We start from the raw sequence: 17,890 nt of genomic DNA, 5'->3' as shown, positions 1-17,890 counted from the left end.
GGTGCTATTGAAGGGTTAACCGTTTGCCTTTCTAAAGTCTTGCCTTTTTTAAGGCTACAGATCTGTCTGCCACAAGACAAATTATGCAGAATGTAAGCGGTAAGAGTAAGCCAATCATTAAATCTCACAGTCCATTCTGCCTGTCATCATGAAAAACTGAATGGAAGGAAAAGGAAGAGAAACAGCATCATCTAGGGCTGGAGTGGCCTGATGTGACTGCAAGGCCTCAAGAGAGATGTTTAATTTTGTTTTCATTCCAACCAGAGCTTTATGGCTCTTTTTGTTTTAGTACTCAGGAGTGGTCAATGACGTGGTGCCCTCCAAATGTTGCTGGTCTGTTACTCCAATCGTCCCTTGCCACTGTTCATGCTGGCTGGGACTGATGGGAGCTGGAGTCCAACAATTGTTGTTGTTGGTGGCATCTGTCTGTCTCAGGGGACAATGGAGGAGTGCGCCTTTGAGCGTGAAGTCAAACTGTTGGAAGGTTGCAACGCCTGCTATGGCTGTAGAAAGCAATAGAGGAGAGGCATGTTTTGTTGCAGCTGGGGCAGATGTAGGCGTCTGGTTGTGCTGCTGCAAATGCACCATGGCGTTTCTTCTCTCTGTGCTCCTCCCAGCGGTCATTTCTCCTCTGGTCCCTGCTATGGATACACAATCTGACTGCCTGTCTCCAGGCACTGCAGCAAGGGATTCCCAAACGGCGGGGTTTATGTTGCCAGCCTTCATGCCACATTTGCAGACCTCTCTGTAATGCAGAGTTGGTCTGTCAACAGACCTGGTGCCTGAAGCCAACATGCAAGCCTGGTAGACCTCCATCTTGGTATTGGATGTTATCGTCATATTCTCCTATACCCTTTTGGAGAGGCGAGCCACTGCTGTAGCTGCCTTGCCAATGCGCTTGTCCAGGTTGGCTTTGATGGAGAGGCTGCTGGTTATTGCGGAACCCAGGCAGACAAAATTGTCTACCACCTCAAGCATGTGTTTACCAGTGCTGATGTCTGAGGTGCTGGCAATGTCCTGACCCAGGAGGTTGGCTACCCCTGGGTAAGTTATTTAACTAACTGAAAGCCTGAATGTTACGAAGGTGGGCCAGAAAAACATCTTGCTTGACAGTGGGTGCTTCATACAGAAATGCTCCAAAGATTGCAACAAACAAAATTTAGGAACCTCTTAAACATGATGCCATGTCAATTTTAGTAAAGGTAAAGGGACCCCTGACCATTAGCTCCAGTCATGACCAACTCTGGGGTTGCAGCGCTCATCTCGCTTTATTGGCCGAGGGAGCCGGCGTACAGCTTCCAGGTCATGTGGCCAGCATGACTAAGCCGCTTCTGGTGAACCAGAGCAGCGCACGGAAACGCCGTTTACCTTCCCACCAGAGCGGTACCTATTTATCTACTTGCACTTTGACATGCTTTTGAACTGCTAGGTGGGCAGGAGCAGGGACCGAGCAACGGGAGCTCACCCTGTTGTGGGGATTCGAACCGCCGACCTTCTGATCGGCAAGTCCTAGGCTCCCATGTATTCCATCCCATGTACAGAATCCAATCTCCTATATATCACATTCTCTACCCTTATACATTGTATCCACACTGCCTACAACTTCCTAAATATGTCACATGAACTGGCACAGTCAGTTCCAGTTCCCTATATCAGTATGCATATCTATCCATCTGTCTGCCTGTCTGTATAATGATTCCCCAGCAGCTAACACAATTTTTTAAATATTAAAACGACAACAATACAATAACAACACATAAAAACAACATAAAACAAGAGTAGCAGAAAAGCCAATAGCCAGATTATACATAGAATATTTAAGACCTAGTTCAGGAGTAGCTGATTTAGTGCCCTCCAGTGCTGCACTTCAGTTCCTATCAACCTTAGCCAACAGGGCCAATGGTTAAGGATGTTGGGAGTTGTAATCCACCAACACCATCAGGAGGGCACTATGTTGGCTGAGCTGATCTGGTCTCTGAGAGGTATCGGAGTTGGAGCCAGGAGAGTCTTCCTGGGGTGGCACAATCGAAGAGGCTCTATATCAAGTGATACCTGCCTCAGTGCCTCACGTCTGAAAGTGCAGGTGGAATGGGACCTGCAGGCTAGCTTCTGAGGCCAACCTAAGTAGTCAAGTACGATGCTGGCAGGATTTAAGTTAACATATATAAAAATGTACGTTATCTATAACATGGTCCTTATTTTTTTCCTCAGCTCCAGATTCAAAAATGAAGCCTTTGATTTGGGATTGTTGGGTTTTGGGGGTTGTCCCCCCCCCCCTCAGAAGGCTTTGTAAATGAGAACTCTTTTTGCTCTCCCTACCACTTTCCCTTTCTTCTCCGTTTCTTTTACAATTAATTAGCTAATAATTTTGCTACTGATCTATTCCTCATTTAAAAAAAAAAAAAAAAAGCCGAATCCCTGCCTTAGATCTGGTCAGAACAAAGGTGGGAGAATTTATGTCTTAATTTTAGTTCATTACGGCAGAGAGAGCATCTCCTCCCATCACTCTCATGCTCCCCCCTCCTTCCTCCCTGCCATCCTTTGGAGTATCAGTTATCACCGTGCCCCTAAACTCCTCACACTCGGCAGCGGCACTGGAAGAGCCATCACTGCCCTTTATCTTCCGCTGCCTCATTAAGAGAAATGAACCTGAGTCTGAGAGAAATGACACAAGGGAAATAAAAATGTAATCCCTCGGTGCCACCTATAATGAATTGTTATGAAAACCATGAAAATATCTGTCTGCGGATATTGTTCTTTGATTTGAAGTCGGTGTTGTAAGCAGTAATTTTTGTCATTAAAGCTGTTAATCTGTTCGGTGCTCCTCATAAGTTTTTATGAAGAAAAACAGCCCTGCTGCCTACATGCTCATCGCAGGGAGCTCCTGAGCAACGCACCACGAAGCGGAGTGCATTTGAATAATTAGTTTTAATTATGGCTGAGGTCGCTGTCTGTTTCGCCTGCAAAGTTACGGTGCTTGTGGCGGCTTGTCCACAACAGCTCCATGTTGGGCTGATCGACCCACTTAGCTTGTCACAGTGTTACGCACCCCCCCTCGCCACCTCTGACAAATGCCAGCTTTGTGGTGGGTACAGCATGACACACCGAAGAACCAAGGCAATTCTGGCTGTTCCAGAAAGGAAAGGGGCCATATTTGAGAAGCAGGTCGTAAGCTCTGGTGGCTTCCTGACAGCTGCAGAGTTAGGAGGACACTGAAGCAAAGGGAGCAGAAAGACCTCATAAGAGAGCTGGCACATTCTCAAGTATACCCATAGCTTTCATGGTCTTGCTGGCTTTAGGACACAAAAAGTATTTCTTCATGCAATAGGGAATCAGTGTGAGGAATGTGTTATGACAGAGAACTAAAACACCATCATACATGGAGACTGAGGCCTATTTGTCACCATCAACCATGCTAGGCCAATGTGCAAAGATTAGGAATTAACTGTAGGGACTGGATTAAATAGAAACTGTTTTATGAACCTCACTGAGGCATCTGCTGTGGTGCAGTTAAGGAATTGTAGACTCCGGACTAATTTTTTTTTTAAGGGGAGGGGCTCTATAAATAGTTACGTCTGTCACTTCACAAATAATACACCTAACTTTAGTTACTTCAGAATGTGGTAAACCAGCCCTGCTGCATTCTGGGAGCCCTCCACATTTTGCTGAACCCAGGGCAGGACTCACCTAATGAACCCCATCAGTGGACTTCTGCTTCCAGAACAGGGCTTTACCTCTTTCTTCTCCTGTGTGCCCCCCCCAAACTGGCCTGGGAGGGTAACAGGAGAACCCTCTCCTCCAAAACACTATGCAGGGGAAAGAGAGAAGTTCCATCTGGCAAAGTCCAGTGTTTGTGCGTACGGAACATTTGTCATAGGATGATACTGAATTCCACCACAGGTGGTACAAAAGATGCAAAACACTTTCTGCTGGTTTGGGGGCAGGGGAGTCTTCTAGCAAAAAGATTTAATCAAATTTTGAGTAGGGGTGCCTTATGTTTTGAATTCAATATAGAAACTTTGAAGGGGCATCATCACCTCCCCCTTTTAACGGCAGGTTGAGGTCCAGCAGTGCAGATGTGAGAATTTCTCCCTGCATCATCATCATCATCATTTTCTATACTGCCCTTCATCCAAGGATCACAGGGCCATTTACAATGTAAAATGCGTGATTTTGTCCTTCAATTTTATTTATTTCCCTGTCTTCCACCTTTCTTCTGTCTTTGAACTCAAGGCAGTATACATGTGGTTCTTATGCAGTTGCACATCCAGATGCTGGTCAGATCTAGACCTGCCTAACTTTGGTAAGGTGGTGGTTTCATGTGCCTTCAGAGCAAAGCTGTGTACACACTATGCCTTTTAAAGCACACCCGAAGCACGTTCCACTCCTCCTCAAAAGAATTCTGGGCACTGTAGCTTATCGCTCACAGAAATACAATTCCCAGCAACCCTTAACAAAACACAGTGCCCAGCATTCTTTGAGGCAGAAAATGTGCTTCCAGTGTGCTTTACAGGTGTCTGTGTACACAATCTGTATCTGGTCTGAAGCATTACTGGAGGAGAGTGGATCCAGCCATCGGGAGGCTTCAACATATCCATTAACCTTGAATAGTAAATAAGTAAATAAATTTCTATCCCACTCTACATTTCAGTGGAGCCCAGGGTAGCAAACGACAAAGCAGCTAAACAACACAATTTAAAAATAAATCTCTGAATGAACAGAGATTATTGATATTTTACATGAACAGTGTTGGGCTTCAGCATAAATCCTTGTAAGAATGAGTGGCAGATACAATCGAAGAAACAGCGGGTGGATGCATAAGAGAGATGAGGCTACACTGACTTTTAACGTTTTCTTTAGGAAAGTGGAATTCTATGTAGGGCAGATTTCTCTGTCCTTCTCATGAGTCACCTGCATGCAAAACAGCAAGCATGTAAGCCCCCTGCCCCCTGCTCTTCACATCCAGGAACATTGTTAAGTTATTTTATAGTGATTTTCTGAGTCGAGGACAAGATGATTGGTGAAAGAGAGGTTTTGAAGGCACCATTAACATGGTAGGCTGAGCCCGTTGACAATAAGTCAATGATTGTTTCTGACGTGACTCTTAAGAGTAGCAAAAGGACATCTGTAGGATGACTCATATTAATGGAAGAGGAGTATGTATGACTTGAGATTTAGGACAGATGTCAAGTTCAGGAAAGTGTAGTGTAAGGAAGATCATTTTTATCATCAGAGTAGCAGGAGACAACTTGTCAGATTGATGTTGACTCCCTTCTTTTTATTGTTTTGGCAGTTCTGTTGGCAAAGGAAGAAAGAGCAGAGGGAGAGGAGAGATACCAGGCGGCAACCTTGACCAAAATACTCGGTAGGTAAGGTGAACGACCTCCTCTGAAATATGGCTAATATGCAACCACAGCAGGGCAGAGGGAAAGGGAAAGGGATTGGGGGTGGGCGAGTGGGAGGAGAAAACTTTGATATTAAAAGGAAGTGTTAAGTGCAGGTATCATGGATTTCTAATGCTGCAGTTCTGTACACACTTACATGAGAGTAAGCCCCATTGAACACAATAAACATACATAGGATTTCAATTCAACACTTTCATTTTGTTTGTTTGTGTTTTACTTGTTTTGGGGTGTGTTTTGCCTGCTTTAGGGAGAGGGTTCTGAGCATCTCCTGCTTTTAATCTGTGGAATGGGTATCTTGTGATGCCCACAGCTGCCCTCACACTCTGGAAGGTTGGGCACCCTGGTTTTAAACTTGGAGCCTTGGCGGCTTCTTTATTCTCACTATATATGATATTCAAAAGCGATATTTGGTGTTGTTTACTCTCATGGCTACTTGATATTTAGTTGCCCATATTTGCTGCAAGTTGAAACCAATTTAAACTGTGTGTATTCCAATACAGAAGCTATTAACAGCAGGATTAAAATAGCTACCATGTTAAGTTCAAAGTGCTGGTTCTGGTGTATTTAGCCCTATACAGCTTGGGACCTGAAATATCACCCCACCCCTTAAATACCCCTGCTGCAGGTCAGTTCTTTACACTGTATGTAGGCATTGGCTGTTAATGTTGTGGCACCTACCCTATGGAATTCCCACCCACTGAGTATTAGGTAGGCACCATCACTGTTCTCTTGCCTCCTCTTTCAACAAACCTTTTAAGTGGAGCTCTTTCCTGATTTGCATCTGTGCTGGAATGGTTGTTAATATGGTGTTGTTGTTGTTTTAAAATTGTTTTACCACTTTTTTGCTGCCCTGGGCTCCTTTGTGAGGAGCATTTTTTAAAAATAAAATAGCATAAAATCAGATATTTTCAGAGGTGGTCTACTACTAGCAGAAACTGCCAGGAACTCCCCAGTGCTGTCTTGGCACCCCAGCTATGACATCACTTACAGCACCATTTGTTTTAGCTTTTGCAGACCGTGGTCAATTCCTTGTAGAATGTACCATATCAACGAACTCTTATTAGTAACAGGGGCCTCTTTTCTGATTAGTGAGGCATTGCCTAGGCCTTTGTTGGCTTTTTAATATTTAAAACCTGCTGTTAATTTTTAAATGTTGCATGGTGCTTTGTACATTTTAGTTATTCTAAAAATACTTTTTCAGTGACGATTATACTGTGTCATCATTCATGTAGGGACCGTTTTGTAGAATTACCAGTCTAATTCACATTTCTGTAATTTCTGTAACATTTCTCCCCATCCTTGGGGATTTGGCCCTGCATAAGGGAAGGGGTGGGACACAGGTGGCGCTGTGGGTTAAACCACAGAGCTTAGGACTTGCCAATCAGCAGGTCGGCGGTTCGAATCCCCACGACAGGGTGAGCTCCTGTTGCTCGGTCCCTGCTCCTTCCAACCTAGCAGTTCGAAAGCACGTCAAAGTGCAAGTAGATAAATAGGTACCACTCCAGCGGAAAGGTATACGGTGTTTCCATGCGCTGCTCTGGTTCGCCAGAAGCGGCTTAGTCATGCTGGCCACATGACCTGGAAGCTGTACGCCGGCTCCCTTGGCCAATAAAGTGAGATGAGCGCCGCAACCCCAGAGTCATCCATGACTGGACCTAATGGTCAGGGGTCCCTTTACCTAAGGGAAGGGGTGGACCACATGATTTGCAGGCAGGAAAATCCTAGGTTCTATCCCTGGCATCTCCAGGAGGATTTGGGAAAGGTTCCTTCCTGGAGAACCACTGCAACTCACTGTAGAGACAATACTAAACTAGATAGGCAAACCATTGGGCTCAGTATAAGGCAGCTTCCAATATCCCTATATATTTATTTATATCTGGAAGCGCAACAAAGGAATCAGGACAGGTAGGATAACATGCAGATAGAAGTCCTTCCCCGTAGAGGTGCTTCCGTCACCTTCATTGTCCAGCTGTCCTCATACGCTGAAAATACACCTCTATGCCCTTTGACACTTGAGAGAGATATTTTTAGGACCTGCTCTGGTTGCGATTGTAATTGGTTTTAAACGCTGTATTTTATATTGCTGTAACCTGCCCCAGAACCTTCTGGTGAAGGGAGGGTAATAAATCTAATAATAACCAAACTAGTACAGTGGTACCTCGGGTTACAGATGCTTCAGGTTACAGACGCTTCAGGTTACAGACTCCACTAACCCAGAAATAGTACCTCGGGTTAAGAACTTTGTTTCAGTATGAGAACAGAAATCGTGCGGCGGCAGTGGGGGCCCCCATTAGTTCAAGTGGTACCTCAGGTTAAGAACAGTTTCAGGTTCAGAACAGACCTCCAGAACGAATTAAGTTCTTAACCCGAGGTACCACTATAATAAAATTATCATCCTGATGCTTCATGGAATGTATACCACAAGTTTTCATGTTTCTCAAACAGAGGAGAGCTTGCAGATTAGTTGAGAAGAATGTTATGTAGCAAGTCAGCTAGGACTACCCACCTTTCTACAGTGGTTGAATTTGTTTTGGGATTGGTTGGATCTCTGTCATGGAAAATCCCAGCGCCTGTATCCTTTTTTTTATCTCGATCCAAGATTAAACCAGTCCAAAAATGTTAAGAGTTTCTCTTAAATGGCTTTTTTGGAAAGAGAAATATGGAAACAATCCATTTCATTCAACCTCGTCTCCAGCTGTTCAAATTGCAGAGGACCATAAACTGGATGAAGAGCTTGCAGGTCTGACTGCTGACACCGTCGGGCTCAGAGAGACACGGCCCTCATTCTGGCCTAGAAGTGTGAGAAGCTTCTGTGGAAGGGAACAAATCCTTTTTATCAAGAGCTGCTGTTCTGGGGCTGCTTGTTCTAATGCTTGTACCACATTTGGTTTGTTACAACATGCTTCTAGCACAACAGAATGGAGTGGTTGGTGGTGGCAGCAGCAGCTGGATCTGGCACCTGAGGCTGCTGCCTGAGGCAACCACCTTACCTCATACGAGGGCCGGCCCTGTATACTAGGGTAGAGTATGAATTAAAATATGCATTGTACGTACGCTTTTACCCTAGTATATGCGTTATCACATCTTAGTAAAAAACTACAAAGATGCCTAATATTAGGGAAACCTGCTTGCAAAAATAATGCCTAGGAATAATGTGTGCATGAGGGGAAATTTTCACGAAAACTGATGCATTTTCATGGGCACTTTTAAAAACAAGATTTTGCAAATTCATGTGGAAATGTGGAGAACTGAGCTTAAGACTGGAAAAATGAGAATAAGAGAGAAACTGAAATTGGCAAATTTGCCCTTCCCTATTCCAAGCAGCTAGCATTCAGAGGCACAGTGGAAGTGGAATGCATTATGACTAGTAGACTTTGATAGCCTTATTTTACCTTTCCCTTCCATCTTTACCTGTGTGCAGGATTGCAAGCAATAAAAAGAGCCTCCAGTTGCCAGGTTTATTTATGGAATTTCTGTAGTTCATACTGCCAGCAGAGGTAGAATGTTGTCTCTCTGTAGGAGGAGCTTGGAAGTGAATGGGAGCTGAACTCTGCCGAATCCAGAAGGATAGGACCTTTCCACGGGAAGATCTTCTCTTCTTCTCTGAGGTGAAACACGCAGGCAGGGCTGAGCTGTTTGTGCTGTGATTTGCTTCAGAACTCTCTGTGTTCAGTTCAGCCTTGAAACAGAAGCTGCGGGATGAAACATATCTTCAGAACCCATTTGGTGTTACGGTGCAACTAAAAGGTCAGCTTGTGTCAGCAAACAGCACTGTTTGATTCTTGAAGCAACGTCGCTCTCTTTCTGCCCTGTGTGAAGCCCTCTATTGCTGTAGCTTCTGGACTCTTTTTTTTTTTTTTTTTTTAAAAAGGATGTCTGCATTCAATGACACTATGTCTAGCTCTCATCAAAACAAGTCTAATGAAAAAGCAAACCTCGCAGTCCATCGTCCGGTTCACACGTCCTTTAGGATTTGCTAATATTGCAATGAGTCAAGCCATAACTCCAGTGCCTTAGTTGTAGTGTTTTATGGCTGTGCTGACCTGGTGATGTCACACAGGCATCGGAGATGAGGTGTGGGGTTAGCAGCATGCCATCTCCTAGGAAACGGCAAAGTTACATGGGAGATGGGAACGTATGGCCCGAAACCAGCAGCGGGGAGCTGGGAGGAGAAAGGAGCTGTGTAGGAGTTCTCAAGGCAGGATTTCAGTGGCCCATGGAGGAAATGTGGCTTATTAGTCTTCTTGCCAAACTTTTAACCTGACCTCCCCCTTTACCCCAAACCAAATATATCCACATTCTCTTTAACAGACAGGATGCAGTTGCCAGTAAGCTCTGACATTGCAGTGACCCACACTGAGCAGAAATATCAACAAATCAGCGCAGGGGAAAGTCAATGGTGAGGCAGCAGAAAGTGCCTATGTAAATTCCTTTCAACTAGGACCGCCACTTCTTCCATCTAGGGACTTCCTTGGATCCTGAAGTCTAATCAAAATAATCCTGTGATTACTGCTAAGTAATTCTTTAGAAATCAAGAGATCAGTTATGTTAGCATTTTGATGATACTAGTGGAATTAAGATAACCTCATGTAAGAAAGTGTATCCAGAAGATTGTGACTACTGAACAGTATTCCTTAGGATATGTTTCTGTGCTTCTAGCTTTTCAAGAAGGCTTTGAGGAAGCAGCTGATGTGACTTTTCTGGACAGAGATATTGTTAGGTAAATTATTTCATTTTACAGTATTTAGGGCAATCATTGGATGTCTTACTTGTGGCCACTAAATGCATTTCCAAATTTAGCTGTGGTCCCAAATTGATGTACCTCTGAGTAAACACACTTGGCATCACACTGCTACCATGTACAGCTACCAAAAGTCAGTCAGACTCACAGTTGATCAAGTTTATGGCAGAAAAGTAGCTTGGGATTGGAGTGATGCCATCTTAACAGCAAAAGGCGGTGCCAACAAAAGGCTCTGTTTGGGTGACCATAGAGATGGAAGGAGGAGCATGAAAATCAGGGCTTGGATGCACCATAATGGAAAGAAAAGTTAATATAGGTTAATTATACATATTAAACCTAAGCTAAATAGTGATCAGACCTTTTTGGCTTTACGGGTCAAAACTGTTCTCCTGTAGTGAAGCAATTAAGTCAGGTTTATTTTTTTTACCAAATTGTGCACTTTGGGTTAAAAGCATGAAAGTTGCCATGGACATCATCAGTTTATTTTTATACCACTTTTTGGCCAGGGCCCCCAAAGGAGTGAACAGATTAATACAAAAGAAAATACAGTAAAGCAGCAGTAAATACAAATAAAAAGTACAATACAGCAAATCAATAAAAACATAAAAGAGCAACAACCCAAGCACACTATGAATCACACTTTATACATTCACAAGTTGCATTTGTGCTCTCGCCACACACACACAGCTACCATCCACAAACAACTGACCATACAATAGGCTTCTCCCTGCGAACAACAAAATTCTTACACTTGCCCTTCAGGTCAGGGCTAGCTGACTCAGCCTTCTGGTTCCTCAACAGGTTGCAGATCTTCAGGTAAAGGAACAGGAGCAGGTGCAGTAAAGGGTGAGCTAAAGTTGGTATTCACCTCCCACCCAGCAATAGTCCTATTACTGCTGAATGGCATGCAGTGATAATGCCTAAACATTTCCTGACATGGATCCACCCTCATGTCTATTTCTGTTTCAAAACAAATGAGTTTTAATTTTACACCGTTTGCTTATAAACAAATATTCTCTGCATCAATAGAATGTTCCCACTGGTAGTGGGAGGTCCCAACTGAATTAGATAACAAATATAAAATGGGTATTCCCAGACAACAAATTCAAAACAAGAAAACAAACACAAAACGTATTTCACAATGTTGTATGTGATGGGAATTAGTAAGAGGACATATTAATTATATTTAATCCTCTACAGACCCACACGTGTGGGTTAGCAAACAAAACAGCTGGTGCTTGTTTTTATTTTTAAATGTAGGGCTTGCACACAAAGAGCCCCAGTAGCAAATCTTAAATCCCATCTTTAGGCAGATTTAATGGCACATAGGAATAGGTTTTTAAACCTTCTTTTAATACATTCCAGCTCCTTGAGGTAGCTGGCCCGCTTTACCCCACCTGCAGAGAAACAAACTACATACTGAAGTAAGTTTAAAATATACTTTACTTACAGTCATGCATTGCCCTTAGCAATGACAAATTGCAGGTAAAATATTCTTAGTTGAAAACTATAGCAAAGGCATCCTCAGACACATGTCTGAGGCACATACATATGTTGAGGCCAGTCTTCCTCCATCATGTGCAGCATGAGAGAGAGAGAGAGAGAGAGAGAGAGAGAGAGAGAAGGAACAGGAAACAAACCCTACTTCCTTCCTCTCAGGAGAAGAGGGGATGTGACATTACCAAGCCTAATCTAGCAATCAGAACTCTGTGGTCCTTAATTCCTTCACATACTAACTAGAATAGTTAGGTGTGACTGTGTCTTCCGCAGTAGGAATTCCTGTAACATCACTTTAAAATAAATATTTCATAAAATAAAAATATCCATATACAATTATTTAGTGTAGGTCAATCTGTGTGTGTGTGTGCTAAGTTTCATAGTTTTAACCCAAAGTGCATAATTTTTTTGGCTGAACCACTCCACCACTGAACTATATCTGAAAGACAATAGGCAGCTTGAGCAGATGCTAGAACCAGGATGTAGGTTGCCAGTGTGTGAGGTCACTGCTATCAACCTGATATAAGTTTTGTCAAGAATGATGGTGTATAGGAGGCTCAAGATACAGCCGTCTCACTACTGTAGAACGTTTAGACTAACTAGGCATGAAAAGAAATAAGTACTTGCACAGGGGAGAGATGCAAAGGCAGTTTTAGTGACCTCCATTGGAGTTCCAGCTGCAGAATACGTGAAAATACAGTTTGGACTGGAGAGAAAAAGGTTGTCCTAGAAGCTCTGTGACAAGAGATGATAAATAACATGTTAAATATAGATTCAGGTAATTTGTTGCAGATAAAAGCCACACTTGCTTATTGGAGACATGTAAAGAAAAATGATGTTCTGTGTTGGGATTTTGGGGTCAGAGGAAAGATGGTATGGAGGGGGGGATTGCCCCACAAAATGTGGTTGGGAATCTCAGGTAGGAAATTATACAAATACGAAAAAGAACACACAGTGGTGGTGGTAGAGAAGTTCCTGGCCGACCATTTGAAATATGGGAACAGTGACCTTTCTTACAGTGTTGTTCTAAAATTACCTTGAAACTAGCCCCACTGAAGCATTCAGAAGAATGTGTGAATGCTCACACTAGGGAGTGGGTGCCTTCATGCATGTCAGGTGCACCCACACCACTTCTGACCTTCCTAGAAGGTCTGAAGGGGGCTTGTTTAGCAGAATAAGAATAACAATGTTCTTTAAATGTATATGCTGCCCATATGTTGCCCCAGCCACATAAAGGATACCATGACCTTGTTTGAATGTAATGCTAAACCATCGTTGGGGCTTATGGAGACTGAAGGCATTTGTCTCTCTTTTAAAATTGCTCTGTGGCTTGTTGTTACCTTGAACTGAGACAAACTGTGATTTGTTTTAACCATGGTTTGTCTGAACAAGCCAACTTTGAAGAATGGTTTATATCAGGGTAGCTAATCCTTAGTTTGGGAGCCTGATCTACATACACTCACCACAGTAACTTTTTCTGTCCCCATATGAACCGGCTTATTTTGGTGAGAGTAGTAAAAATTAAAATAAATAAAGTGGATGCAGCACTAGGGTGTGTGGAGTCCAGTGCCTTTATGGAGGTGAAAAATAGCCCCCCAGTCTTCAGTTTGAACATCTGGTGAGTGGGGAGGGGGCTACACAACCCCTCCTCAGCTGACCTGCATGGGTAAACTGAGGACTTCTGAGCAAAAGGAGGAGTAACAATCCATGGTTTATGTTCTTGACTTGTTTTGATAAACCATAGTTAAAACTAAAACCAACAAATGGTAGTTAAATACAAATGTAAGTGACTGAAGGTGTGCTGATGGAGGAGAGGGAAGGAGGAAGCATTTGAGAACTGAGGCTTGCAGAGTTTTGTTCCCATAGCACTAAATGATGGGTTGAACAGTGGTCTTGTTGGGCCCCTACAACAGAGTTGGCAATTGCATCCCACAATGCTTGTCAGTGTGCATTGCGTGTAAAGAGTGCTAAGCTTTCTTGTCCAACCTAGAGAATGCTAGAGATGCCCAAGTCCGCAGTGGGATTTAAGCACATAATTAAAGAGTTTTATTCCCTGCGGAATTGCACATTTTGTGATTAGTCTACAATCTGTCTGAAGTGCCTGGAAATATTTGCAGTGATAACCAAATTCACTTTCCTTATTGCTGCATAATAGGTACCTTTTTATACTCTGCCTGATTAAACACCAGCCCTTTAGCAAATTGAGTACTGTGTCAACTACTTATTTATCTGGCACTTTTTCTAATAAGCTGTAGATCTTTAGTACGTTTAACCTCACTACAGCCCTGTGAGGCAGACAGCTACTATTTACAGACCAGGAAGGAAGGCTCCGCAGTGAATCTATTGCCTCGTTCACACTTGAGGCAGTGCCGCAGGCTGTTGGGCTTGTGGCTGGGCACCACTCGCACAGAGGTGCTATTAGTGGGAACTGGCCCCACTATGTGAAGGGCGGACAGGACATGTGATATATTTAATAATAACAGTTCTCTTTTGGGCCACTGTGCTCTTGCAAAATTCTTACAAATGGCACCTCAGTTTCTTTATTTAAAACATTTTAATCTCACCCTTCTTCCCCGCCACCCCAAGCTTCTGCAGTGGCAGACATATACTAGTTCTTAGTTACACAGATATTGTAATGAGCCAGCTGGAACTGAGCAATTTGGAAAGGGAGGAGCCAAATGTTGCTAGTCTTTCAGCAGAACTGATGCAAAGTTTCTGCAGCCTCTTTTCTCTGCCATAGCCTGATGGAATTGCTGTGGCAGATGGTGGTTGAAAGAGGAGGAGCCTGATGGAGCTGGTCTTTGGTAGAGTTGATGGAGAGGGCTTGCTGTGACTGTGAACCCTGCAACTACTTCCATGAGTTTCTGTGGCAGGCATCATAAATGTGAACTCAGCTTGTGGTAGAGGCAGAAAGGGAATTGAGCTCAGCTAAAATCCAAACTCTTCACACTAAGATGTTTTCATTAAAAGCCTTGTTTTGATTTTTGTACATTATGAAGTGCCCACAAATGTTCACTGCAGAGCTCGCCAGCAGCCACAGTCTACCTTGTATCAACTCTATTTGCAGAGTCTTGAGTAAAAGAAATAAAATAAATAAATAAACAGATTAGTATGGAAGAAATGTTCCAGCTAGCAATGAGTACAGTTTATGCAAGTTACATTGGAGCACTTTATGAGGATGATGTTTTAAGGTAGAACCATAAGGTAGGTCCAAGAAAAAAATGTAAAACATTTATAAACTGCTTAATATTTAAACATCCCTGAGCAGTCTATAAAAAATAAGCAATATCATTAAAGCAAAAATATAGCCTGAAACCAATAATGCTGCAGAAGAAAAGCATCTAAAAGTGTATAAAAACAAATAAAAAACAGGAATTTGGGGGATTCAGACACATAAAATGGAGTTCAATCTTTTGGACCAGGGAAAACCTGAGCAAAAAGACTCTAAGTGGTCTTACAGGTCTATACCGGGATAGCCAATCTTTCAGATGATCTGGTTCCAAGGGCTTTATATGTTAGCAAGAAGACCTGGAGCTGATTGGCAGCCAGTGGAGTTCCCTCAGCACATCTGTAATCTATGTATGTGTCCAGGTTCTCCATTCAACAACCTGGTTGCAGCATTCTGCACTGGCTTCAGCTTCCAGACCAGTCTCAAGGGAAGCCCACAAAGAAATTGGACAAACGTGCTGTTGCAGGTGTCCTTATCTGGTTATTACACATCACAAGAAAGATAGATGATGCCACATCTGGGCCATAATACATCTGGCAAATCTGAAGAAATAAACATTAAGAACTCCTTCCAAGGAAAGGTATTTCTCACTCTTTTTTTTCTCATCTTGATAATTAGGGGCTAATGAACCACACACTTGTTACCAAGAAGGAATATTGTTTGCATTGATTATGTATCTAAAATAAATGAAAAGGCATTGAAACACATACTTCTTGGGACACAAGCATTCCATGCAAGGAAGCTTTTTGAATACATTAAATGTTAAGAGGCCGTGCCTGTGTAGTAGTACTGAAAGTTGTAAGAAACCAAATAAAAGTGAAACCTATTCCTTCATTTCCACAATAACATTGCTGCCATTTAGCATTTGTTGTTCTGTTCTTCTGTACTGTCAAAGCTCAATTAGTGCTGCTTCCAAGTAGGGATGGGGTGTAATTTCACTAATCTGCACTTCCTGTAATAAAACGCAAACCAAAATACTCAACTATCCTTCGAAATTCATCTTTTCCTGAATGTTGCAGTGCATTTCTTCAACCAGAAACCATACAAAAGTGCCTATGTTAGAGGAAAGTGGCCATATATTAGTGAAAACAACATTTATAAATACATGATATTAGGGTACATCCTTGCATAAATATGTTTGTTGGGTACAACTGCATAGAAAAGGGCAGTGCTTTTTTTTCTGGGGGTAAGCAGGGGTATGCATACCCCTAAACATTTTTTGAATCTACATTTGCCCTCATTGAGGGGCAATATTTAAATACGAGTAGGAAAATGAGAGTACCCGTAAACATTTTTTTTTTTAAGAAAAAAAATCACCGGAAAGGTGTATAATACCTAAACCACATCTTAAAATGTTCAAGAATTGTTCTGATGACTTCCCCCCTCTAAACTGGTGCAGAGATGTAGCAAACTGGAATTAAGATCGAAAATATGAGAAGCTGGAAGAAAATGAAATTTGACAGATTCATCCATCTCTACTTCCAGGTATACTTACAGACTATAACCTAGATCCAGCTCTCTGAACATAGCTAAGGCTGTATTTGAATACTAGCGCTGTGTACCTGGATGCTATCATTGTAAACCTCCACAGCTGCTCTTGGAAACCACAGCAAGTTCAAACTGATGACACTTACCATTAACCAGCCCTGCCTGCTTTGTTTCTGCTACAAGGTTGTGACTGCCAGGAACTGAGCAAGCTGCCTGCTTCTCTGTAGCTGTGCTAAATGTAGGTTAAAGGCAAAAACATTGAGGTGCATCTTATTGCTGAGCTTCAAGGCAGAACAGCAAATTTCAGCCTTTCTTCTAACCCTGCTAATTCTAATATAGGCATCTCCTGCTTAGATTGTTAATTAGGAGTTAATTAAGCAATTTTATTTATTTATTCCCGTCTGCCCTATCCCAAGTTAGTGATATTAGAATCAAAATTCAACGAAACCCATTAAAATCCCAATTAAAAGTGCAGAATCAGAAGTAAAAAATATTCTGTAGTTGCTTTATCCCAGCTGTAAAAACCAGATCTTTTTATTTTTATTTATTTACTTACTTACTTTTAACATTTTTGTCTCTTCCCTGCAAAATAGTGGCCTTTGGCAAATCTACTCAGGCAGGGAGTTTTAAAGCTATTGGGCTGCCTCAATTTGACATTGAACCCAACCTTCTAGTGATTATTGGAACAGTCAACAAGAACTAACAGTAGAGGAAGAAGCTGGTACCTGACTCTATCTGACAAAGTGTATCAGTCAGTATTGGCTCTTTAGTGGTTGGTATTGGATAAAATCTGACAGCTGGAGAGCTCAGTTGGTTAGAGCATGGTGCCTAAAACATCAAGGTTGCAGGTTTGGTCAGCTGCATCTTCCTGCATTGCAGGGGATTGGACTAGATCAGGCACGGTCGACCGTGATCTACAGGTAGATCCTCAGGTGATCGTTGTCAATCGCAGGCTCCTTATCAATCGTGCGATGGAAAATACTTGGGAATGAATGTGTCTGCCCCCCTGGGCCCCTCGCTCTTCCCATCTGTTGCATGTTGTGCTGGGTCGTTTTGCATTTGCTGTTGGCGATTGGGGATATAATGGTTGGCTTGTGCACAGCGTGGTCTTTTTAGCGGTGGATTTTTAGGTGACCGATTTATATCATTCCCTCTTTAAAGAAGCTCAGCAACTCTAGGCAATCCTTCCCAAAATAAGCTCTGCAACTCTGTGCAATCCTCCCCTTCCATCCACCCACCCCACGTATGCTCTTCCTCCCTCCAGTGACAATGGGTAGATCACTGCCATTTTTCTTATACTGGGAGTAGATCGCAGTCTCTTGGGAGTTGGATGTGCCTGGACTAGATGATCCTCAGCGTCCCTTCCAACTTTATGATTCTATAAAATATCTATGAGATGCAGCAGACTATTTGATAAACTTTGTGGTAATCCCACCTACTAATGGCTAAGCTTCAGGAAACATCTCACTGAAAACAAAATAGACGGCAGTATTTAAAATCTGAAATGCGTTGTATACAGTCAAGATCATA

At 42.7% G+C, this 17,890-nt stretch overlaps 1 protein-coding gene across 1 annotated transcript in view; it reads left to right on the top strand.

Annotated features, from left to right (window-relative positions):
- The window catches only part of LOC310669703 (uncharacterized protein), a 154,351-nt gene that overhangs the window by 6,106 nt on the left and 130,355 nt on the right, over positions 1-17,890 (top strand). Inside the window, exon 2 of the mRNA XM_083424169.1 lies at positions 5,294-5,365. Within this exon, the coding sequence (XP_083280295.1) occupies positions 5,294-5,365 (72 nt within the window). The remainder of the gene's footprint in view (positions 1-5,293; positions 5,366-17,890) is intronic.

Source organism: Podarcis tiliguerta, assembly GCF_965153285.1.
Source record: "Podarcis tiliguerta genome assembly, chromosome: 2".
Lineage (NCBI taxonomy): Eukaryota > Metazoa > Chordata > Lepidosauria > Squamata > Lacertidae > Podarcis > Podarcis tiliguerta.
This window is presented reverse-complemented; position numbering and strand designations above follow the sequence as displayed.